The sequence below is a fragment of the Rousettus aegyptiacus genome, unplaced genomic scaffold (assembly GCF_014176215.1).
Source record: "Rousettus aegyptiacus isolate mRouAeg1 unplaced genomic scaffold, mRouAeg1.p scaffold_m13_p_8, whole genome shotgun sequence".
Taxonomy (NCBI): Eukaryota; Metazoa; Chordata; class Mammalia; order Chiroptera; family Pteropodidae; genus Rousettus; species Rousettus aegyptiacus.
This window is the reverse complement of record NW_023416311.1, coordinates 42838668-42865173: the sequence shown is the minus strand read 5'-3', so window position 1 is coordinate 42865173 and position 26506 is coordinate 42838668. Positions and strand designations below refer to the sequence as shown.

Here is a 26506-nt window from a genome sequence, read left to right as displayed (position 1 = left end):
GGTTACTTACACTTCTCTATTGCCATAATTTTTTACAATTATATGAATGATATAGTTTAAAATAGTTAATCTCTTTCCTGGTTGATGAAAATTTAAGTCATTTATAATTTTTCATTGTTAAAACAACTCTAATAAACATACTACTCATAAACAGGTGCAAGATTTTCTCTACATCAAAAATCAGAAATCTTTTAAAGAGCCACATAGTAAATATTTTATACATTGTGGTCCTTATAGACTGTCACAACTAGTCACCTCTTCCATTGTAGCAAGAAACCAAACATGTGACTGTATATAAGCAAATTAGCATGGCTGTGTGTCAATAAAACTTAACTTACAAAAATGGATGTCTAGCAGGCCCTAATTTGCTGAATTCTGCTCTAGGGTATATACCTACAAGCATAATTGCTGGCCATTAGGTATGAGTGTTTTAAACTAATGTTTGCCAAATTGCTTTCAAAACAACTTATTGATTTACGTTTCCACTTGTAATATATGAGAGTTCCAGTTACTTCTGCATGTCTTCTCCACACTTATGAGTCGGACTTTATAATTAACCATTGGGCAGTGAAACATCATCTTATCATTTAGTTTATAACTCCTTGAATACTACTGAAGCTGAATATCTTCATGTATTAGACTTTTGGATTTTCTATTAATGTGTTTGCCTATTTTCTATTGTTAAATGTCTTATATTTGAGAGATGTTTTAATATCTTCATGATAGCAATCTGTTATAGATAATATACATCACAATCCTTTCCCTCCAAATCTGTTACCTATTTTACCTTTGTGATAAAAATTAGTTTTTGTCGTAAAGCTAAATTCATTATATTGCTATATTCATGCTTTCTTTGATCGCTTTATACATCTTATTCTATCCTGAAGTCATAAAGTTACCCTCCTATTGTTTCTAATAGTTTTAATATTTTGTTTTTACAGTTCTTTAATCTCAAATTTGCTATTATGTATGTTTTGGAGGTAGAGATCTAATATGTATATATATATACATATACACACATTTAAAAATATTTGTACATATAATTTAAAATATTTAATATAAATCAGTATATCATTAATTTAATATATTTACTAAAGATATAATCTAAAATATTAAAATGTAGTGTTGCTCATGATTATTAATATGTAATATATATTATGTACACACATATACATACATACAGATACATGCATATTTATATTGTTAACTAAATTTCTCATTTATCGGATACTCCACTATTTTGCCATTGATTAGTAATGCTATCTCTGACATATACTAAATTGATATTTTCTAGATATTTCTGGACTCTGTTCCATTTATCTATTTTAGTTTCTCTATGCCTTCACTGATACTACATTTATTTTATTCTTGTTTTCTAAATCTTCGTATCTAGGAGTATGAGTCCTCCTTATTTTAGTTTGTAAAAGTGTAGTTATATTCTGTTTCATTACTCTTCCATTCGAAATTTCATATTAGCTTGTGTAATTCAAAGAAAGCCTTTTGGTCTTTTAATCAGAATTACATTGAATTAATAGATTAATTTGAGGAGAACATACATTTTTACAGTATTGACTCTTCTTGGTTGAAAGAATAGACTTAAGCCAGACATGGCTTCTAATCCCAAACCTGTTACTTACCAGCACTGTGATCTTGCATAAACTCTTCTCTCTGCCTCATTTTTCTCATTAGTAAAATACAGATAATGATAAATTGTAAAATGTGAGGATTAAATGAGTTAGTACTTGTAAAAGCACTGAGAATCTGATACATAATAAAACACTCAGTAAATCTTATGTATTGTTATGAAATTTATATCTCCATTCATCTTATTTTATGTCCTTCAATGTAGTTTTATAATATTCTTCATAAAGCTATTATACATGTTTTTTTTAAGATTTATTCCTCGATATATTTTCTGTTGCTATCATGAATGAAATTTTCTTTAATTACAATACTAAATTACATTTAAGTATCCAGTAATTACCCTAAATTCTATTATTAGATTGTCTCAGTAGTTTAAGAATTTCTTTACTATTTCCATGTAAACTGTCATATTGTTTGCAAATAATGACAATTTTATTTTTTCCATTCCTTTTTTTTTTTCTTTGTATCATATAAGAACTCTAATACATCTATGAATAAAAAGCAGTGGTATTGGTCTTGTCTTGACTTTAAGAGAATTCTTCTGTAATTTCACTATTAAGTTTGTTGTTTACTCAAGATTTTTAATAGATACACTTTTTCAAGTTCATTTACCTTCTAGTCCTAATTTGTCAAGAGTTATCCAAAATCTATTGAACTGTATTACTATAATTTTTTAAAATCTATTTTTCGGAAATCATACAAGCTCCATATTTCTGAACAGTTAAGCATTTTTTATTAAACATAATTTTATAAATACTCAACCTCGTCATATAGAAAAAGAAATACTACTGGCTTCTTCTATTTTTATGTTGAGAAACAAGCACAAGAATTGTCATATGAGAAATTATCCACCTCAGTGGACATCAAGACATAGGCTTGACCTCGGGATTTAGTGACATATTGGAAATACATAAATGTATCATGGAGAGGAATATTAGATATCATTTCCTGTTTTCACCCTCTAAATAATAAAATATTTAATTTGGGACATTATTGGTGAAGGAGTCCTAATTATATAGAGAAAGGAAAAACCAGTCAAAAACAAGACCAGTAATTTTCTGTGGTTTGGTCATTTCTATAAAGCCAGGCCAGGAAATATTTACCATGTGGTTGTGGAAGTAATCATTCATTTTTGTAGTATCTGAAAGCTACCAAAAGTTCAATGCAGGCATTTCTTATTCAGCATGTTTTTATCATGTAAATTGGACATGGCAAGATTTATTAATTAGAGAATGTTATTTACCTTAAGTTCACTATTTGCAGAACCATGATAGAGAATCAGCATAGTTACAGTGTTACAAAGGAAGGGAAGAAGGGAGAGAGAGAGGAAAGAAGAAAGGATTTTTGTGTGTGTGAGCACAACTTCTTTGAGCTTTTCTGTGTTTATTATAACATTGGGTAATAGTAATGAGCATTTTTACTATGGTGGTAAAAATAAGGAGGACATTGTATTTAAGGAAAACTAGATATGATCAAAGATAAATTTTGTATGTAAGTTTTATAATTGTATATACTTAAAGCTATTTGTTACAGTCCTTTTATTATTTATTGACTGGAGTATATATGCTGAGTAATCTTGTATTTATGGTACACATAATCAAAAAGAAGTTTGGAAACAACTCAGTCTAGCTTCTAACATTTTCCCCCATTGAAACAATTACTCTTATAATACAGTTTTTGTTCCCTTAGTAGTAGGATGTCAACTATAGAATTATTGCAGAAAATGATACCACATTGATAGTATTTGTTTTTAATAGCTGTGTATTTGATCATAAAGCTAATTAAAAATAATTCCACTTGACAAGGTTTTTATAAATAAGTGATTTGATTTTTCCCACTTCCAGTAATATTTATAAAAATTAAAGCAAAGTCTAGCTTTTTCTAAAAGCACTGTTTTTATGTTGTTTCACTTCCACATTATTCGTTCTGTAGTTACTGTTTCCTGTTCACTTGATGGTCACTATCAGGATAGTGGGTAAGCAAAAGCTGTATCATCACTGTAAGCCCTGTGTTGGAAATAAACATAATGTTTAGCTGCAGTTGGTATTTGGGAAAGCAACCCTGAAAGTACTACTGATTTGTAATAAAAATAGCTTTAGGGAATGTTAATGCTACTGGTTAAACCTGATGTTTATTGAAACAAATCAAATACTCTTTCCCTTTACAGGCATATCATGCTATATATAAATTCATTACATTATATTGAATTCCGGATTAAAATAAAAGATTAAATTCAGGTGTAATTTTCTCTTTGTTAAAATGTGTTTTGAGAATAACTTTTAAATACCAATTTTCATACTATATGCATCATACAATTTGATATATGACTTGTATTTGTAAAGTTAGATATATTAAAAAATCGAACTGACCCCAATGTCATCAGTGTGTGAATATATACATATCTAACTTCTTATAAAATAATGGTTTGACATAACCCTTAGCTGTTAAGTGGTAGCCATAGTAGAATTATTTACACCAATGTTTTTAATAAAAATAGATCTAATTTAGTCACTTATTTTATTTTAGCGAAGAGTAACCAGAATTCAACAAATAGAGAAGGACATACTTCGTATACGACAGCTTTTACAGTCCCAAGCAACAGAAGCAGAGGTTAGTAAATTGTTTTTCTTGTTTGCAGGTATAAATATAGGTAGTTATTCTAAGGAAAGAAAATATGTATAATTAATGTGGCATCATTGAAATATAAATGTTTTTCTAGAAAATTAAGATAATTTGTAAGTTTTTTTCATGAAATTAAATTATCAAAAACATTGACTTTGATTTCTTCATAACTTGTAGGCAGCTAAAGTTTATAGAGCCATAAATACAGATACCTTACTTCAATTATCAATTTACATATAATCAGAGCTAACATAATCTGGGCATTATCAACTAGTAAATAAGCTATTTATTTATATATAATCCATAGTAAAAATTGATTATACACATTTTTCTATGTTTAGTCCACAAACCTCATTAAAATAACAGTAAAAGAATGAAATGAAAAAGACGTGAAGACCAGAACAGGTGACATCAATAAAGTTTGGGGAGCTGGAAAGCAGGCAGACAAATGTGCTAGGCTAGCATATGGTAGAGAGTTAACTTCCAAGTCAACAAGAAGGAAGTTATGAAGCAGCTTGTTTCATACTGTAGAATCCTAAAAAGTTCCAGAATTGGCAACATCAGGTACCTCCATATATAAGGATTAAGAAAAGGGGCTAAAAGCAGGAAGATGATTGAAAATTTATTAAGAACTGGGTGGAGCCCCCAGAACCTCTCTTCAGCTCTGTGTTGCTGGGTGCCTGCTGTCTTCCATCTCAGCAAAAGATGAGAGAATTATTCAGATAGTGATATAAAGTAGTAAGCCAAGTGTAATTTAAGGTGGGGGTACCATACAAAAAAACTAAATGAAGTGAATGTTTACTTATTGAATGCTGAAACTCTCACTGGCATCCAGGCTTATTATACAGGCAAGTTTCTAGAAACAGCTTCTCTAAGAAATGTGACTAACCCAAGAAAAAAAGACATAAAGATACGACATTGGAGGATTCCCCCAAGAAACAACCCAGCTGGACCACTCTACAGGATAGCTGTAGTTGATAAATGTTTTCCTTCTGGCATAGACCTTCACTTAACTTTTTCATATGTAGCTCACTCTTAAATATGGATGAACAGCTAAAGATCACCAGACATTTAAAGAAAGTTCCTAATAAATATTTACTGAAATAGATACTATGGAAGAAAAAGAAAACTTTTAAAAATAAAGCTAACATTAATATTCTCAGATGAAAGATACTACATCCAAAAAGAAAAGAGAAAAAAACAATAGTATATAAAAGGAACATTCAAATAATTACAAAAGAAACATCCTTGGGAATTAAATTGTGGTAGCAGGAATGAAAAACTCAGTATAAAGTTAAAAAATTTCTCAGGAGGTAGAACAAAAAAGTAATGAAATAGATAATAGAAATGAGAATATCAAAGAATCTAGGGTTTGATATCCAGATAAAAAGGAGTTCCAGAAAGAGAATGGAGAAACTAAAGGGAGGAAATATTCATAAGATATAAATCAAAATTTCCTAGAACTAAGAGGAATAGTTTTCTAAATAAAATGTTCTCTCCAGTATCCAACATCACAGATAAAAATAATTCCATACTAGGCACATCATGATGAAATTTCGTTTCATTGGGGATAAAGAGAAAATCCCATCACCTTCTAGAGAAGGGGAGGAAAAGAAATTTCACACAAAGAAACAGGAATATAATATCTTTAGATATAAATAGCAACACTGGAAGCTGCTAAGTAGAGTAGCAATTTCTTAAAACTTCTGAACAAAAGTTATTTCCAGCTATGTTTCAACATCAATTCTCTGATATCACTGGGTCTCCTACAATTGAATTCAATTCTGACACTAAACACCCAGAGTTTGTGTATACCCCACATTTAAGGGTAAAATCATTCACAAGACTACTCTCTCTTTAGGAGCCAACTGCAAGATTTGGGTGTCCCCAAGCCGCCTGCACTCTGCTCAATTTGCTATAAATCCCACCCCAAGTGTGTGTGCTATAGTGAAATGCAATTCTCAAGCTAATTGCCAGGAGTTAGCATAGACCCAACAGGTTAGAAGCAAAGTCCTTCACAAGACTGCCCTCATTTCAGATGCCAGGTCACCCATACTTCTGCCCCAATGGCTACAAATTTGGGGCTTTCCACAACCTAATTATTTTCAGTAATTAACTAGCATGACTCAACTCACTGCAAGTACTAGATTTACAATTACAGACTTATTATAAAGGATATAGATCAGGAACAGCCAAATGAAGAAACATATAAGACAACATCTGGAGAAGGTAAGGAATGGAGGATGCAGAGCTTTCATGCTCTCTCCTCATAGAATGCAGACACATCACTCTCCCAGCACATCAGTGGGTTCACCAACCAGGAAGTCCCACTGAGCTTTAGTGTCCAGAGTTTTTATTGGGGTTTCATTATGTAAGCATGCTTGATTAAATAAGTGGATGTGTAATTGAACTAAATTTTCAGCTCCTTCCTCTCCCTGGAAGCCAGTCTGGCCCAAAGTTCCAACCTTCGAGTCACATGTTTGGTCTTTTTGGTGACCAGCACCCACCCTGAAGTTCTCTGGATACCCTCCTTGAGTCACCTCATTTGCACAAGGTTTTTGAGGTTCTATGCCAGGAGTGAAGGGACAAAGAACAGATATATTTTTTATTATACCATACCAGTCTATAAATTTACCTCTGGTCAAACTGCCTATTAAGTTTGAAAGTTTGAAAGTAGAATGTATTTTCAGGTAGGCAAGGTCTCAGAAATAGGTATTTTTCATGAACCATTTTCTGGAAGCTATTAAAGGATATATTTAAATGAAATTATAAAACAAGAAAAATGAAGATTTGGGATTCAAGCTATAGGGAATACAATATAAGAAAGAGATAAAAGACTCCCTAGAATGAAAATGAAAGAGGAGTAACCAGTCCATATTGGAATAGTTAAGATTCCAGGAAAGATGAGTCTAAGAAGACAAAAGCAGTAGAATACTTAATGTTTTTTAATTTATTGAAAGGAAATTTACACAGTAGGAGAGAAATGGATATCAGAAATACACGACACCAAATACGTAAAACAAAAATGATAACATTTAACACCATTGACAGCAAGAAGTTGTAAAGGAAAACAATCATAGTATATCACCTGTCAGCCATGATTAGAATTTAATAGTTAAAAATATGTAAATAGTGAAAATTTTAAGTATAAACCACTGTTGGATGAACAAAAGCACTTGCAGAAGGATTTATAGTATGGATTACAAGTGGGTCAATAATAGTAAAAGGAGAACCCAGTTCTCATCTCACATAATAAAAACTCAACAAATGATGCATTAAACTGAAAAATTGAAGAACTAGCAGTACAGGCAGGTTATTTAAAGATAGGGAGGGAAATGTTTCTCCTACCCCCTCCAAAAAAATCCTCTGCAGGAGATGAAAATGTTTGCCTTTAGAGAACAGGAAACAGGACAGGGCAGGCAAATGTGAGAGTGCTGTTTATTGTCACAAGCCTTTTGAATTAAGGACTATTTAAATGCATAACTGTAATAAAAAAGAAAACATTTAAAAGAGCCAGAGCCATAATTTAGAAGATGTTTATACTTATCTTCCTCTACAGGCCAGATTGGCTTAATAATTGCGTCTTGATAATGATGTAGTAAAGAACTTGGAAGGAGCTTAGAGACAGCAAAAATATTAGAAACAGTACATGCTGGGAAAGGCATATTTAATATACTATCACTGAGTACAAGACCAAGCAGTGGGAGTAAGAGGAGGGTACTGTTTTTCAGTGAAATGCAAATATAGTATATTCATGCCTGCTAGAAACTGAATGTTCCTGAGGCCTCTGCATATTTGTCTGCCCTGCAACTAATTATCTAAAATTTGGTTTTGATTACCATACATAAGGGTAGGAGTATAAGTTAACAGACCATCCCCTCATTTATCTGTTGACAACCACTAAATTTAGGCACTTCTCACCTTGTTTATAGGTGAATACAAAGAAAACTTAACAAGGCCTTAAGTAAACTATCACAGAATAAGGATAAGGAAAAGAGAGTAGCATCTGGGAAGCAAGGAAAATTTTCAGGAAAGTATTTGCTTCTTAAGGTCAACTACAGGAAGACCTGTCTTTATGCAGCAGGAGCCGAGTCAAAGAGTAGAATGAAATGGCTTTAGGATGAAATGTAAAGGAAAGTGGGTAAAGAAGGACTGCAAGAGTTAAAAAAAAAAAAAAAAAAAGCTAAATAAAAATTCACACTGAACAATAAAGAACAGAATCGTTGCTAGGAAAAATTGGTTCAGTATTTGAGGACAAACTTGGGAAGAATCAATGGAAAGTTCAATACACAGCCAGAATCAGACTCACATCAGAGACCTAATGGGGAAAAAAAGAATGAAAAGAATGAAACATGAGCATACTGCTATTTTATAAACATAATTAGTGAAAACATTATGAAGCATTTATATTTTAAAATGTTTACAATATACAAAATAGTACGTACACGTTGATCCCATTTTTTAAAGATAAACACAAACGTACCTGAGAAATAATTTGAATTATGTAGATAACCATTTTTAATACTTGTTTTTCTCTTTTGGCCTTTTGTTCTGAATTCTCTTCATAGTAGCTACATACAGCTTTTATAATGAGGAGAAAAAACTTATATACAAAACAAACTTGGTATGTTCTGTCATCACCAACACATATTTTCCACCCATGTACCCATTTTAGGAGTATTTGCTAAAATAATGAACAGTTCTGTATTAAACCAAAAATTTAGTGCAAACATATCAATACACAGAGAAGACAACTGTTTCTAATGTAGAAAGTATAATTTTTGAAAGAGTAGAGTCCAGAAGTTTATGAGCTCATTTATTCTTTATGAGAATGTTTTCGTCCATGCCTGACTTTTTTAATGTCTTAAGAACTTCGGCTTTAGTACATCTGAATTTGAAATATGTGGAAACATGTATTTATTAAGTAGGCAGTTTAAGTACAATGGCTATATTCCTAAAAGCAATTTAACCTGTCTTCAGGCAACATAAGTCAAATATTTGTATTATAAGGAATAATTGTCCATCTTGCGATGTTGGCTCTTAATGACAAAACAACAAAAATATCTCTCTACTCCCATTTCATTGTATTGACGTTTTTGTATGCAGTATTCTGATTGTTGTGACTCCTTTGGCTTTCCAGTGTAGTTTATCTGTAATATTATTTTTCCTTGATTAAATTTACTGCATTCTATTTTGAAAATTATTTTTCAAAAGACAACGCTTTGTGTTTGTTGAGCAGCACTACATTTTATATTTTTGCTTGGTATTCTTCGTTTTAAGGTTTTGCTTTGAGGTTGTTTTTCTAGCTTCTTTAGTTATAGTTAGTTATTTTTATTAGTTATTGTTATTAGTTATTACTGTTTGGCTATATATAACAAGTTTTTATATTTCTAAATCAATATTCACATTTTTTCTAGTTGATTGACTTTTATTTGTACAAAATATACTTCATTTTCCATTTAATCTTCTTCACCTCAACTTTTATTTTGTTTGCTATGAATATAACTACACTGACTGTGTTTGCTCAGTATAACATATTCCTTTCCTGTAGTTCTAAATTTTATCAACTTTCTGGCCTCTGAAAATTCCTAAGAAATTGTCATTTGTTGATAGCAATATTCATTTTCCAGCACAGTTAAGTTTATTGCAGTTTCGGGATTTGTTTGTGTTTTTTGTATTTGTTCAAAACTCACTCATATCATTGATTTTTGAGTCCAACTGTCTACCATAGTGATTTAATCTCTTCTTGTTGCCTTTTGTTATAAAAGTGGTTATATCATTTGTTACATAAAATTGTTACATTTAGTCTAATAGTTAAGTGAATATAAACTCAAAAAAGGTGCCATGTCACATTTAAGAAAGAACCAAAACCCCTTTTTAAAATTTTGCTGTTTAAAGTTTCTTTATTATTGTCATTCTTCTAATGCACATAAGAAGGAGAAGCTAGAAAATGGGAAAAAACTGACAATTGGAGACTCATAAATTAGTTCATATGTAGGGTCTAGATGCCAGACATAATTTAAGGGATATAATTATTACACATGGTTCAAATCTCGAAAGTTACAAAAGGATATATGAGGCAACCAACTACTACTTTCTTGTGTATCCTTTCTAACAGGTTATTTAAGAAGCTGTGAGGAAAATTGTAGCATGGCGTGTAAATCTCTAGAAAATAGTTAATGAGAAATATTTAGTAAAATCCTATGCAAAGTACTCTTAAAACTCGTTAGTAAAGAGACAATCCAATTTAAAAAGATTTTAATAGACATTTCACCAAAAAAAAAGATAGGAATGGCTAATAGACACATGAAAATATATTCAACATCATCAGTCATTAGGGAAATACAAATCAAAACTGCAATGAGATACCACCTGACACCCATTACGATGGCTAGGATCTTAAAGACAGTAATAAGGATTGGCAAGGATGTGGATAAATACTATGCTAGTAGGACTGTAAAACGTACAGCCACTTGGAAAACAGTTTGGCAGTTCCTCAGTAGTAAACATAGAGTTACCATGTGACTCAGCAGTTCCCCTTCTAGGTATCTAACCAAGAGAAATGAAAACATGTTACACAAAGACTTTAACTTGAACATTTATGGCACATTAGTCAAAATAGTCTCAAAGTAGAAATAATGCAAGTCTCAACTGATGAATGAATAAACAATGTGGTATATCCTGAAGTGAAATACTGTTCATCAATAAAAAGAAATAAATTGATAACATATACTATAATGTGGATTAACCTCGAAAACATTATGCTAAGTACAAGAAGCCAGACAGGTAAATACTATTTATAAGAAATGTCCAGAAAAGGCAAATTTATAAAGACAAAGTACATCAGTAGTTGCCTGGGGCTGTGGGTGTGTGGGTGATAATGAGTATTAACTATAAATGAACACAACGGATCTTACTAGAACAATAAAAATGTTCTAAAACAATTATAGTAATATTGGTAAATTTACTAAAAATCTTTGAATTGTACACTTTGGATAAATTATCCAGCAACAATAGAAGTGGGGAAGCTAGTTAGGACTGTTCTTTCATATAAATCAGAAATGGCCTCTGCCTTCAATGTTAGCAGTAGTTTTGTACAGTGATCAAAGAGTGCAGGCAGGCCTGTAGCCTAGGATCAATGAAAGAATAAAGGGAGTAAATAAGAAAATAAAGGTAGTAAATGTTACATAATTAGTTTAGGCTAGCTAGGTGGTGATCTCAGACTAGCTGGGTGGTGATCCCAGCTCTGGCTTTGTCATTTACTAGGTATGTGACCTAAGGCCAGATACTTATCTTCCCTATGTCTCAGTTTCTTCATCTGTAAACTGAGGATAATAGTTGTACCTATCTCATAGAGTTGGTGTGATAATTAAATAAATTAATAGATGACAAGTGATTAATGCATCGTAAATATTAGTTGTTTTTCTAAACTTTGTCAGATTTATCATCATCACCATCATCAAATGGACCTGACAGTCCTGCAAGCCTTCTGTGTTTCTCTGGATCCCCCATTTTCCCACTTTTAGAAATAACTATTTCAGCCCTTATTTATCTCTCTCTCTCTCTGATAATTCCACCTCATCCTTCACAGAGAAAACAGTAGCTGTATAGGAATTACCTCATTCCTACCAGGAAGTATTCTGCCTTTCTTTCTTTGATTTTCAACTCTTGCCTTCTTAGCAACTTTTTACTCATCTCTTTTTCTCACATATTTATCTTTTTTCTCTTCTATTGGCACCTTTCCATTAGCATTTAAACAGGCTCAAATCTTATCTTTAAAATATAAAATAAACCTTACTCAGTTCCACCTCTCCCTGCAAAAGTCTTTCTTCATCTTTCCACTTACTTCCTCATTCTCTTTTCCCAATCCCCACTCCAGAGATGTTTCTAGACTCCAAGTCGGCATTTATCACCACCATTCACTCTTAACACAAGCCAATCTAATTTCTACTCCTAGAGTTTCACTAAAATGGATCATCAGTAACTTCCATATAATTAATTAAATTGACATTTTTCACAAAATTGAGTACTTCCTGTTGCTTGAAATATTCTCAGTATCTATGACAGCATTTTTTGGCTTTCTTCCCAAATCCTACCTCTTTGGACTTTATAGGCTCACATTCCTTTATGTGGACATTATTATAGGCATTCCTTAAGGCTTATTTCTCCTTTCTGTGTATTGTCTCTTCCTAACATTATCCCCGCTGTGCTCAGAGCGTCGATTACCATCTATATACTCTTGGCTCTCAAATTTATTTTTCTAGCTCCGAGCTCCAGACTCCCTCAATCTACATGCCTACTCTGCATCTCCATTTAGATGTCTCAAAGGCATTTTAAATCCAACATATCAAAAACATAATTAATGTTCTCTTTCTAAGTTCTCCTTACCACTCCACTTCCTAAAACAAAACAAAACAAAACAAACAAAAACCTTATCTTCCTTTAGTTTTACCCGTCTCTGTGATTGATTGACACCATCATTATTCACTTGTGTGAGCTAAGGGATATAGGAGTAATTCTTGACACCAGATATCTTCCTCCACCCACAAAATATTCAGTTTGTCGCCTAGTCCTTCAGATTTACCTGTCTCTCCACTTCTTTTACCTCCCATCACTGCTTCCCTAGTGCAAAGTACTATCATCTCATACTTACATTAATACATTAGCCTCCAAATTGGTCTTTGATCCATTTTATCTCTAGATTGACTTTGTATGTCTCTACTTTTCTTGATTTTGTTGAATTTTATAGTGTGATTTTCAGATGGTACTATTTTTTTTTTATTTCCGAATTATTGAGACTACCTCACTTTTAGCCTTCATATATACTTACTAGTTTATTGAAGCAAATGTTGCATGTAAGTTAATTTTAAGTCACATTTTAAATGATCTCGGAAAGCTTGATGTTTAGAGAAGTTCTAGTGGAAGCCATTTTGTAAAATAATTACTCATTAGTATATCAGATTTAAAGTATAATTTTTATTTTAGAGTGTCATTTTCCTGGAGCAGTCACTTTTTAAATTGTCTCTATAAAAGACAATGGAAAAATTATTTTATTTCTTTGATTCTGCAGTGGTATTTTTACAAAGTGACTGCTTTGTACTGGATATAATCTATCTTGAAATGACTGCTTTTACTGGCTATAATCTGTCATTTCATTGCATATAACAGATGATGGTTACAGTAAAAAAGGTTTTTAGTTTTATTCATATCAGAATCTAAGAGCTTATCTCTTGGTTTTATATGACTTTTATTAGCAGAAGATGTATATATATTCTTTATATATATATATATACTTATACAGAAAGTATTCATAAGCTTAGGTAATAGTTTAACTGTTATATTTGCAGCTCCATTAAATGCCAGAATAATGTGTCCTTGCAGAAAAGACAGTTATTTGTTCTAGTTGGGTTATATTCCTGATAGTGATGTGAGCACAGCTGGTGGAGGATGGTATTTCTGTGAGTCTCAGAAAATCCTTTGTCTTGTACGGCTCTAATGCTCATGGGACACACTTCACTTTCCTCTTACCAAAATAGTCGACTGCCAACCACGCCGGAGGTTATGAAGTCTGAAGTGCAGTTCCATGCCTTTGTAAACCTGTATCATTGATACATTCAAAGCTTTAAAATAAGAAAAGAGAGAGCTGTAAGCTAAGAAGCACACACCATTTTTGTACATAATGACATTAACTCCATGTTAACAGAGGTCATCTCAGAACAAGCATGAAGCTGGCTCACATGAAGCTGAGCGGCAGAATGAAGGTCAAGGAGTGGCAGAAATCAACATGGCAACTTCTGGTAATGGTCAGGTAAATAAATTATTATTATTTTTAATGAGCTATTTAAATATTTCAAAAGAAATACGGAGTGAGATGGTCCTCAGAATGATCTGTAAATCTTGTCTGTTTTCTTAGTCCTGAATGGCTATCTGCAGAAGAATTCAGTACCAAAATGCTGTCATTTTTCTTTATTACATCTAACAATAATGCTTTTAGAATTTCTAAGTATATTTTTTAGCTCTAAATTATGTGTTTCTGTTATTGTCTAAAATGATTAGTGTGAGTAGAGTTTGTTTTTTAAATAAATACTAAGCTGTATTTTGGTTTTATATGTGATTTGACCTAGTTGTTATTATTGCTTGCGTTGAAATAGGTTTGCTCTTTCTCTAAGGCAGTGTTTGCAAAGACATTTTTATGTTTTTTAAAAATGACCATAAGGACTTGGTTGTAGTTCTTGTTTTCTGTTGTGATTCAAGATTATATAAATCTAGAAATCCGAATCTTATCTAAGGTGATTCTAATGTTCATAAAAATTAAAGAGACATAGCCTAGTCATGTTTAACTGTTATCACATCATTTTTTAGCAAAATTATGGAAATCACTTTGATTTTTTTTTTTTTTATAACAAAAAATATTGTTATACTGCCATCAGTTTTCTATTAGAGTCTTATTAGATGCATCATACCATGACAGCATTTTTCTTTGGTGTGTTCTGTATTCTCCATATCTTTTCAATGAATATTTGTATGCTGTAAATGAATGATTTTTTTAAAACAGAATTTCACCAAGTTGCTTTTGAGTTAATTTTCCTACTTTTAATATAAAATATTCCATTAGTGTCTATAGGTTACTTTTGATGATATTATTTATTTTTTTAAAAAAAGCACAAGCTTCTATTAGTTCATTAAAATTTAAAGCTTAAATATCTCATACTTAAGTATTGAAATTTATTTTACTAAGGAAGAACAAAGAGATAGTTTATTTTAGAACTAGTTAGCATCATACTAGAAAACTCTTATGTTATAGATAGTAAATTAATGCAAAAGAAATTATTTTTAAATAGCACATTTGAGTTATTTCTTTGTCTGTTTAGGGAATTATTTGAGAAGTTCATGTGTTCCTACACATATAGAAAGAAAAGTTTCATCTTGACAGAAAAAAAATTATTTTCTTAGGATAAGATTTATCATTAGTGCCTTGGGTCATATTCCAATTATTATGTACTTCAAAACCTTACCTATCCAATAATCTGGCTATTTAAAAAATAGTAATTAAATCCTTATCACACTTCTTTCATCAGAATTAATTCCAAACAGATTAGATTTAATGTCAAAAATGAAAACTATTAAAAATATAAAAAGATTAGAAGAAAACGTGGGTAGAATTTTTATGGTCATGAGGTAGGCAGGAAACCATATAAGAAAGACTCAATAGGTTTACATAAAAATGCAAAATTTTAAAAAATATATGCCATAAAATTATAGGAAAGTTACAGGACAAACAGAAATCAAGGTCACATTGTTTATAAATATGACAAGTAAAAAGTTAAAATTCAAAATATATAAAGAATATTTACAAATTATGTAAAAACCATTAAAACATGGGCAAAAGACATGAATAATAGGATTAAACGGAAATAAAAATGACTTGTAAAAATGTGGAAAGATGATTGATTTTATTAGTAATGATGTATAATTGTAAACTACAACCAAAATGAGATTTTGGGGGGAGACCATTGGGTTGGCACAAAGATCAGTAACACTCAGTAATGGTTAACAGGCATTCTCATATACTGTTTTTATTTGTATGAAATGGGACAATGTTTCTGCAGAACAATTTTGTAATATGTATCTAAATTTATAATGTGCTCTGTGATTCATTATTGCAGCATCTAAGATTAATGCTAATGAAAGTCAAGAGTGCACGGTGTGTTTGAAGAGATTCGTTGCAATATTATTTATAATAGCAAAAATAGAAATAATCTGTACGTACGTTAATCAATAAGTAATTGGTTAAATTATCAGTCAGTCAGCTGACTAACTGGTTAAGTAGCTCTGGAGTCCGGAGACCTGGTATTAAATCCCTCTTCCCCACTAATTAGCTAAGAGACTAGAAATGGATGAGTCAACTCTGAGCTTTAAGGTTTCCTCTTTATGAAATCAGATGATATAGTTGTGATAATTAAATGCAATACTCATTAAAGGTAACATCTATTGTTGTAATTAATAGTTATTTTTAAAGTAATAAACAGTATGTGCCAGATACTGTTCTGAACTCTAGAGATAGAGATTTGAAGAGGACAGACAATCCGTGGTCTCATGGAACTTACATGGTACGTCCATGTAAATGTTAAAAATGATAAATCTAACTTTTGTTTTAGCTTTCAGTCTTGCCTTTTCTAGTATACTCTTCGTTTATAATCAGAGTAACCTTTGCAAAGCCTAAACCTGATCATGTCACTTATTTGCTTAAACTTGTTGTGGCTACTCACTGCCCATAGAATAGAACCTAGGTTCTTTGTGTTGCCTGCTCTTCCCGCACTTATTACTGTTTGCCCACTTTTCTCACCACACCCTCAGCTTCAGTTTCTTCACGTCCTTGAGTATGTCCATGCCTTCCACATGACATTCACTGTGCCTTGAAGTCTTTTCTGCTTCAATTCACTTGTATATGTTTTACTTACCTTCCCCTCAGTTTAAATGGCACTTCTTCCAGGACTTTTCCTTTGTTCCCACCTCCCTAGAATATATAAGGTGCTCTCAGGTACTCTCTACTGTTGTTCTCATAGCATTTAGTGTAGTTTATTGTTGGTTTAATTGTCTGCCTACGTTTTTTTAAAGTCCTTAAAGTTGGACTATTACACTTGCTCATCATTGTACCCCAAACAACTATCATAGTACCCAGCAGACAGTAAGTGCTTACTAAATGATTGTTGAATATTAATAAATGTTATTAACTTAGGAAAATAATAACTTTTTGCTTAAAAAAGCAAATATTGTGTGATCTCTCATACATATATGTGTGTATACACATGTATATGCATAGAGAAACATCTGGAAGAATGTTCTTCAAAATGTTACCAGTGGTTTATCTGTAAGTGTTGAGATTTACATGCTTTTTACTTTGTTGTTTATACTTTCATGTATTATTTGGATTTTTTTTTTTGTAATGAGCATGAAATCTATTAAAAATAGTTAATCAGATGCAAGTATTCATTAATTCTTCAAATAATGAATTCTGATAGTGCATTGGATTCAGTGGTAAACATGACAAGCACGTTTGGCAATATTAGTCATAGACTTTCCCACTAAATCGGTGTTTGTATGACACTAATGCTCCTAATGTCATTTATTTGGTTACTTACGGTCACTATTTAAAACAATACTGTAGCTGCTCCAAGATCCTAATGTAGAGAAGTGATATTTATCTATGGGGCTGTGATTTGGTCGCTCCAAGATTTCTTTAACCTATCTTAATAGAATCTGTACACATAACAGCCTCTTGGGGTTTGTTTGTTTGTTTGTTTTGTTTTATTATTTGTTCCAGAGACAAAAAACATTGACAATAATTGAAAATGATCATCAGTCTCTTTGACTTTCTCAAGATCCCAGTAGCAAGATTCTCCAAAGCTTCTATTCTGGTGGCACTTTCTCTGCCACCATGCGGAAGTTCTTTGCACCTTTCTCTTTCATCTGGTTTCCTGCCTACATCCAGTCTGCCAAAATGATTTTACAAAAAGTAAATCACTCTCCTTGTAAAACCCTTGATTGACTTCCTTGGTTCATAAAATAAAATAATCCTTTGTCATGGCCTATGTAATCTGGCTCCAGCTTTATGTCACATTTCACTGTCACCACTTCAACCATACTGGCCTTTCAGTGCCTCATATTTACTGGGCTTCCTCTTCCTGCATCTTGTAGACAATCTGTGTCTATTCCATATTGTGTTCTTATCTCACTTCACTCAATTAACATCAGTTCATGTGTGTCTGAGCTTGAGCATGACTTTCTCAGGGGGCTTGAGTACTACAGATCCCATTGTTTTAGACTGTCCTCGCATGTTCTTCTCCTTTGAAGACTACCACAGTTGCAGTTTTACATTTATGTATGTGATTATTTAATTGATATCTATTTCCCCCACTAGACTGTAAGCTCAGAAGGAAAAGGATTCTGTCTATTTTTCTCCATTTTTATGCTCCCACAGTCCTTGATAGATAATAGATAACAATAAATCTGTGTTGGTTGGAACAAAGGACAGATGTTACTTTTAGAAATAGAGTTTCTTGATCTGTTACTAGTCTCCCTTGGAAGTTAAATGGAAAGAGTAAGCCAAAAGTAAATTATAAAGGTCAGATCTCTGATTGCTTAGTATATAACTATGTGTGTGATTCATTTATGAATTGGCTCTCAGCTTTTCTATTTAAAGTTTAGAACCAGATCTGTAGTGTTAGCTAACCAGTAAGTAGTGATGAACCTCAACCAAGAGAGGGAAAAGGAGAAATGGCAGGAGAATCCTTTCCACTGTTAATAAGTGTTTTAAAACTTTATTATGGAAAATTCCAAACATATACAGAGGCATATAATATAGTGATCCACTTGTACCCTATATACTTTGCCATCCCTTTTTATCTTTGAAGATCCCAGGCATCATTAACACCATTTCTTCCCTGTTTCACTGTGTATTTCCCAAAGATAGGAACACTTTTAAAATAGGTAACTATATTGCCATTATTATACTCCCAAAGAAACTAACAGTAACTTCTTAATAGCATCAGATATCCATCCAGTCAGTATTCAAATTTGCAGTTTCATAAACGTCATAATTTTTCATAATTTATTTGACTCCAGGTCCAGATAAAGTTCATGCATTGAAATTGCTTAATGTATTTCTGAAGTCTCTTTTACTGTAGTTACTTTTTTGTCTCTGTTTTTTTCTTGCTATTAACTTGTTGAAGAATCAAAGTTGTTTGTTTTATAGGAAAATCTCCACTGGGTTTCAAAAAAAAAGTTCATTGTCGATCCTGGCAAAAGCAGTTTCATTGGCTTTCTTCCCTGCCATGTCATATTGGAATGAGCTGAGGTTTAAATGAAAGGTTAAAAAGAGAAGAGAACAATTTTAGCTAACTCAAAAAAGTCTAGACGTGAACTGCTTGAGAGAGTAAAGGCCTCCAACTGATGCAGAGTACAGATTTGAAAGTTTGAAAATTCCTGTTTTTTAAGATGGAGGAAACAGACATATTTGAATGATGATGGAAAGGAGCTAGAAGAGGAAAAGGTTGAAGATTCAGATGAACAAGGAGAAATGGGGAGAGAAAGGATCCAGAGTACACACAAGGGGATGGGCCTTAGGTAGGAGAATGGGTGCCTCTGTTGGAGAAGGATATGAAGATGGGTAATTTTATCAGTTTGGTAGCAAGAAGTTGAGGGAGTTTGTTATGGTGTCTTCCATTTCTTTGTAAATTAGAAGGTAAAATTATTTGTTGTGAAGGAAGAAGAGCCAAAACTTTGTACAAAACAAGACATATCTAAAATAACCACTATGAGGAAAGAAAGGAGAGCTAACTAAGGATACACAAGGATTACAGGTGCAGTACTAAAGGCCCAGGTGTATTAGTGACCATAAATGTTGCATGGGCAGCATGCTGGAGAGTTGTGTGAATTTCTTACATGCTCAGAGTTCTAAAATACTGTTCAGCAGTTCATATCAGAGTGTAGAAAAAACAGACAATTAGATTCATCTATAGTTGCAGTGTTTCCTGGCAGGTGGCATGAAATAACTGTGTGGCAAAGCTATTAAAATCTAGCAAGGGAATTGTGGGTGTGGTAGACCAGAAGAAATTGAAACTGGCGTATGTAGAGAGATCCGTGCACTGAATATTCCAGTCATTTCAAAGAAGCTTTCTTGGGAAAGGTTAAAGGAGATTGCTAGATGAATAGGCTGTCAGAGTTGCAACAGAATAAATAAATGCATTATTCTGAGAAGGTGCGTTTTGGGGTAATGGGAAATGGTCCAGAATAGAGCCAGGCTAAATGTCAATGGCTAAAGTGGAATAGCCACTTGGAAAAATGTCAGTGAAGATGATATCAGAGAACCAAAGGGCCAGGGTTTTGAATGGGCCATGTGCATGGATATTGATGTTACCCAGAATGGTGATAGTAATTGAAGTGGAAAGAAGTCAGTGACCCTTGTACCAAAGTATTTTAATGATTGAGGACAGTGATCGAGAGGTTAGTAGATGATAGCACTGAAGAAGGGGAAAGGTGATTATAACACAAGGAAATTTGGGGATGATATAGGAAGGTGGAGGAGTAATGGTTTCAAAGTGTTATTGAAGAGTAAGGAAAATATAGACTTATGCTACCTCCTGACTCTGAAGTACATGGGATCTGGAAAAAAGGACTGTAGGGGGAAGTGGTGTCCTATGAGAGCTAGGTTTCAATTAAGGCCAAGAGTAAAAAGAACATTAAGTGAAGAGTTGAGGATGTAGAGGTATTTATATGAATCGTGGTACCTGCATTCCACAAGGAAGGTTAAGTAGGAAAGGGAATAGTGAGAAGTATTTTAAGGTTGAGAGTCGAGAATGATAGAGTACCTATATCTTTGGGCAATGAGCAAGGCTAATTCAAGGGGTATGTATCATAACTGATTTAATAGGTCTTGAGGTTATGAAAGTTAATCACACTCAGGTTTCTTAAGAATTTAGTCATGAGTTGGGTGGGAAACACGAAGTTACTGTTTCTTGTGGGTAGAGACTCTAGTCTCTCTGGAAGATGTTGGCTCAGGTCTAGCCATAATAAAGGGGTCTAGCAAAGATCCTCAAGGCCCAAGTTCTAGGCTTACAGGGAATGTGAGCATGGAAATGTTCTTTTGGTGTTTCTTTACAATGAATGTATCTGAATTTCTAGCTAGATATATTAAGAGAGAGGGGAATGTCCCCCAAATCAAGGAACTGTATAGGAAGATATTAAGATTAAAGCTTAAAGATTTGATGTCTACACTAAATGAATGTCAAGAACATGTTTTGTGGAAATAGTTTTTCTCTTGTTTAACCTTTAACCCCTGGTTTCTCTTTTGTTTCAAACACTGTTAGTTATCTATTGCTTCTTAACAAATTTAGCAGCTTAACAAACATTTGTTGTTTCTGTAGCTGAGTGCCTCTAGTTGAGGGTCTCTCACAAGGGTACAATCAGGGTGTTGACTGGGACTACAGTCATGTGAAGGCTTGACTAGGGTAAGATCTGCTTCTAGGTTTACTCATATGGCTATTGGTAGGCCTCGCATCCTCACTGACTGTTGGCCAGAGATATCAGTTTCCTACCACCTGGGCCTCTCCAGAGGTCAATGCAGTGTGGTAACTGGCTTCCCTTAGAGAAAACAACAGAGGGTGCCCAAGATGAAAGCCACAGTCTTTGTAACATTATCTTAGAAATGACTTATCAACTTTGCAGTACTCTGTTCACTAGAAGCCATTCATTAGATCTAGCCCATACTCTAAGGGAGGGGATTACATAAGGGCATGAATACCTAGAGACAGGCGCATTAGGGGTTGTCCTAAAACCTAGATACCCCAAACAATAAAAATGTTTAGGTATCCTCAAAGATGGTGTGCTTACTTCAGGGTAAGGAGTCATTCCCTTTCTACTGTAGACCAGAGCAGGCCCCTTGCCTGAATTTATTTAAATTAAAGCCCCCTGACCATTCTCTTTACCCCAAGTCTTAGTCCCTCAATCTATCCTCTTTATAGCAACTTGAATCAGCTCTTTATCTCTCCCCTATACACAAAGATTTTTTCTGACCTATGTTTCATCTGGATTACCCTGTGACTAATCTATCTCCTTCTTTTTATTGGCTAAACTCCTCCTCATAGCTCAAGTTCAAAGTCAGTAGCACTTTTTCTGGGAAGCCCTCCCTATACTCCCAAGACTGAGTACATGCCCTTCCCATGTGATCCCATAGCCTCTGTCGAAAGCACTTAACACTCTGTATTTGCCTGTTGACCTCCCCATCTAGGCTCTACATGCAGTGAGGGTAGGACTGTCTTCAGTGACAGCACTATACCTAGAAAGTAGCAGAAGCTCAATAAATATTTGTTGTGTGGTTGCATGTGAATTGAATGACCATTATAAAAGCACTCAGCAGCTGGTGCAGTGGAAAGAGATACAGGATGAGTCTTTTCTCTGCTGCCTCCTCTCCCTGTCCTGAGGAGTACTAACTAGCTGCTCCAAATTGAGAAGTATCCCTAGAGAACTAATCAACATAAAGCATCCAGACTCACAAAGGGAGCAGAGACTGGAAAGGGTAGCCACTCTGGGACTCTGTATTAGTATTCTTACTCCAACTCTAGATTTCCCCTATGTAGGTGTGAAAAAGTGGGTCTTCGTGCTTTTATGTAGGGAGACAAAAAGACCTTTCCAGTTTCTACTTCTTAAAATCAACTTCATTGAGGAAAGAGTAACATAGAATAAAATGTACCCATTTTAAGTATACAGTTTAATGAATTTTACATTTACTATTTAGAAATTTTTTGCAAGTTTTTATATATTTTATTTATATATGTAATTTTATTTATAAATGTAAATTTTTCTTAAAAATGTTATTGTAAATAATGGTCTAAAATATGCTTTTGTAAGATGGTCAGAAAAACCTAACCTTGGCCTATAATGTGACGTCTATGAAAGTTCTAAGCAGCTCTTTTAAAAATGAGCTTTATAGTATAACCTATTCAAAGATTTTTAATGACAAATTTAGACATCTCTGTATGAGTAGTTATATACAATTAGAATGCTGACTAATCGCTTAGGAATGCTTGTTAACAATCTTCTATGTTGTCTACCAGTAGAAGTTAGCAGATGAACTGTTAAGATTGCTGGCTAACAAGGAAGTTTTAATGTATCATCAAAAGTGAGCTTTATGCACAAAAGGAAATTACAAGGTCTGTTGATTCCAGAAGTTAGAGAAATGGGGTACATTCAGAGGTAATGACTCATTCCAACCCTTTTTATCCTCCAGAGTAGAAGATACCAACTCCCAATCCTCAAAACCTATTGTTCCCATCATGGTTTTCTCTTTGTTAAACCCCCTTCTGCAATTAGACAAAGCATCTATACCTGAAAGATGATTAGAACCAGCAATGGTATCCCCTGTCCTTATGAATTTTGCTACTAGTTCCACATTTATTTGTAATTCAACAAATATTTTGTGGATACCTACTATATGAGCTTAGGACTACTCATGATAGTAGGAATACAGCAGTGAACAGAATGAACTTTTTGCCCTCAAATAGCTTATGTTCTAGCTTTTCCTTTTGAAAGGTTGAGAACAACAGAATACTTGCCAATATTGCTTTCTAATTGAATTCTAGTTTTATAACTATTCCTAATCATTAAGGGATGGCTTTAGCTATGGACTGCATTTGATAGGTCCCAGATATTTATCTACAGCCCGTACTCCTGTCCAGAGTTGCATCTTATGTTTTCAGATGCCCATTAAGCATTCTTACTGGATATCAGTATATTCAGAAGTGAGCTCAGTTCCCCCACTGAAAGCATTATCTCTTCCTGAGTTTCCTGTATCCATTAATGGCATCATTACCTACTCATGTATCCAAGTTCAGCACTTCAAGTTGTCCTTGACTCCCGGCATATCCTATTCACATCCAATCAGTTAGCAAGCCAATTAATTTTATCCCCTAAATATAGGGCATCCCCATTTCATTATTAATCCTTACATTGTGCTCTCAGAACTGCCCAACTATTGAAAATACCTTGTTCCTGATTTCCTACTTGTGATCTTTCCATTCTGTCTTCATACTTTTTAAGGCATAATTCTTGTGCCATTCTCTTGCGTAAAGTCTAGTGGCCCTGCAATATCCACAGCTTGAAAGCAACATCTTTAAAATGACACATGAGATATTTGATAATTTATTCTAACCTTTATCTCCCACTATACACCTTGTTTTTCTATCCAAATTAAACTGGAACACTCCATGCTCTCCATATTTATTCCTTTTCACAGGTTCTTCCATCACTCTCCTACTCCAAATTCAAAGCCTATATTAAATGTTACTTATTTTATGCCTCCTTTAATAGTTCCTAAGCAACTAGCTGTTTATTCCTGCGTTCTTCAGTATTTTATATATTCTTCTACTGTAGTGTTTATCATACCACACTGCAATTTTTTATTTTTTTGTCTTTCACCAATACAAGTTTCAAACAGTCCTCTCTGGAGTTTTCAGTTAAATTTTTATTGAACTGGATGTGCTTGCATGTCTTTGGACCTATGAAAAAATATCACTTAGACTTTCAGTGTTTGCTTACTTCCATGCTGTAGTTTAACTGTCTTTTGCAACGAATCTCATTTTCTTCAGTTTTTCTCTAAAATGTACTTAAGTTCATTTTGAGCAGGTTAAAATGTTCACACTTTTAATGGTATATTTAACTATTTATCTGAAAGAGTGCCTTAACATGAATTTAGCTATATTTATCTATACTCTAAGTTACACTATCTATAATTCATATAATTTCTAGGGTTCCACTGCACGTATGGATCATGAAACAGCCAGTGTTTTGAGTTCTAGTAGCACACACTCTGCACCTCGAAGGCTGACAAGTCATCTGGGAACCAAGGTAACAGATTATAAACCTGGTCACTAAAATCACAAGTACTTTTCTAGTATTTGCTAGATATGTTGCTGAAAACATTCTTCATCTTTTAAATTTAACTAGTGGAGAATTTTGATTCCATCATCACAGTCTCTGAAAGAAGCGACATTTTTTATACAGAGAAGTGCAAAGGAAAAATGAGAATTGTAAAAGGTCCCAAATTAACTAGGTTTTTTTTTCAGCTTATTATCCACTTTTCAGCAGGTATCCTAAGCTCCAGCCACCCTGGCTTACTTGCTGCTTCCTGAGTACTCCCCATGACTTTTCTGCCTCCATACCTTACCTGCAGTGGCACACACCTCCACTTTCTACCCCACTGCAAAATGAGTATCAAAACCCTAGCCAGCCTTTAGAACTTCTCTCAGACTTTACTTGTTTACAAAACATTTTCTGATTCTCAGGGTCCTCTTACTCTCCCATGCAGTCTGTCTGCCTTCTTCAAATCACTACAGTTCACATGAAACTTTTTTGGAGAACATGGACCGTTTTTTATGTATGTTTTGTTGCATCTAACACAGAGCCTGCACATAACAAGTGTTTAATAAATATTTAAATAGATGGAAATATTATTGTAATTGAATGTTATCCATTGCTGATAAATCAGCTTTCTTAGGGTCTCTCAGATGTTAGCAAATATTTTAGGACTTGAGAATAGTATATTTGAAAAGAAAACAATTGTTTTATTACTGTTTGAAAGGCAGAGACTTTAATATTATGTTGGAAAAGATGAAATTCTAATATTACTAAACAGTATATTTTCTGTTAAATCTAAAGAATTCCATTAATTGTTTTCACAGTATACTCTATATACTCTTTCTTTAATAATATGGTTCTTAGGAAAAGAATTACTGGGATAACTAATGTTGATTTAGGAAATGAATTTTAGAGTAATCCATGAGATTTTAATATGGGATTTAAGCCTTTTAATACCTCACAATAGCTACTACTTAGAACCTCTGGTATTCCAGTAACTGTGCTAGGAGTTTATGTATATAATCTCTGATCTTCTCAAAAACCAAACCCTCCTTGTTCCTTATTTTTTCAAGTGAGAAAACTGATACAAAAAAAGAGTCAGGTGGCTCTTATGTAATTAAACTAAAATTCAACCCCAGATCTATCCAACATCAATACATAATTTTTACTAACAAGAATAACATTCAACATTGCTATTGTGTGAAAACTGGCAGCTAGAATACCTGTTCCCTTTGAAGTGATTTATGCATAAGACCTTACTACATTTTTTAATCCAGCTACTACCCTGCAAATATATTATTTAATCTTCATAGAGAGAACCCTATTAGGTAAATCCCTTCATTTTATAACTGAAAGAACAGGCTCAGAGAAATCTTATTAAATAACTTGGTAGCGCCACACAGCTTGCTCGTAAGTGGTGGAGCCAGAATTTGAAAGCCCATTTATCCACAATTCTATACTGCCTTCCTAAAACTTTTAAATCTAACAGTGATGTGTGTTTACACATTTAGAGCAGAGTTTCTCAGCCTAAGCACTTGTGGCTGTGCCCATCAGATAAATACCCATAGCACTTGCTCCCACAGTTGTGACTTACCAGAAAGATCTTGAAGGCACTGCCAAAGGTGTGGAGCAGGAGTTAACACTGCCCCCTGATTAAAAACCACTGATTTATAGACATGACACATTCTTTATAGAATAGCCCCTGCTTTGATGGAATAATCTTGAGTTTTTAAATGAGGCTGATTACAGTCTAGAACAGGGTACTGTTTTATGTTTCTAATCTGCTTTTAAGTAAATCCTTAGACTTTATTTTCAGAGAGTAATTATT

The 26506-nt window shown here is 33.4% G+C and overlaps 1 protein-coding gene across 15 annotated transcripts in view; it reads left to right on the top strand.

Moving 5' to 3' along the window:
• The window catches only part of APC (APC regulator of WNT signaling pathway), a 124811-nt gene that overhangs the window by 74418 nt on the left and 23887 nt on the right, over positions 1–26506 (top strand). For all 15 annotated transcript variants that reach the window (XM_036226196.1, XM_016147113.2, XM_016147123.2 and 12 more), the window contains 3 exons: positions 4171–4254; positions 13970–14074; positions 24571–24669. In XM_036226196.1, the coding sequence (XP_036082089.1) occupies positions 4171–4254; positions 13970–14074; positions 24571–24669 (288 nt within the window). The remainder of the gene's footprint in view (positions 1–4170; positions 4255–13969; positions 14075–24570; positions 24670–26506) is intronic.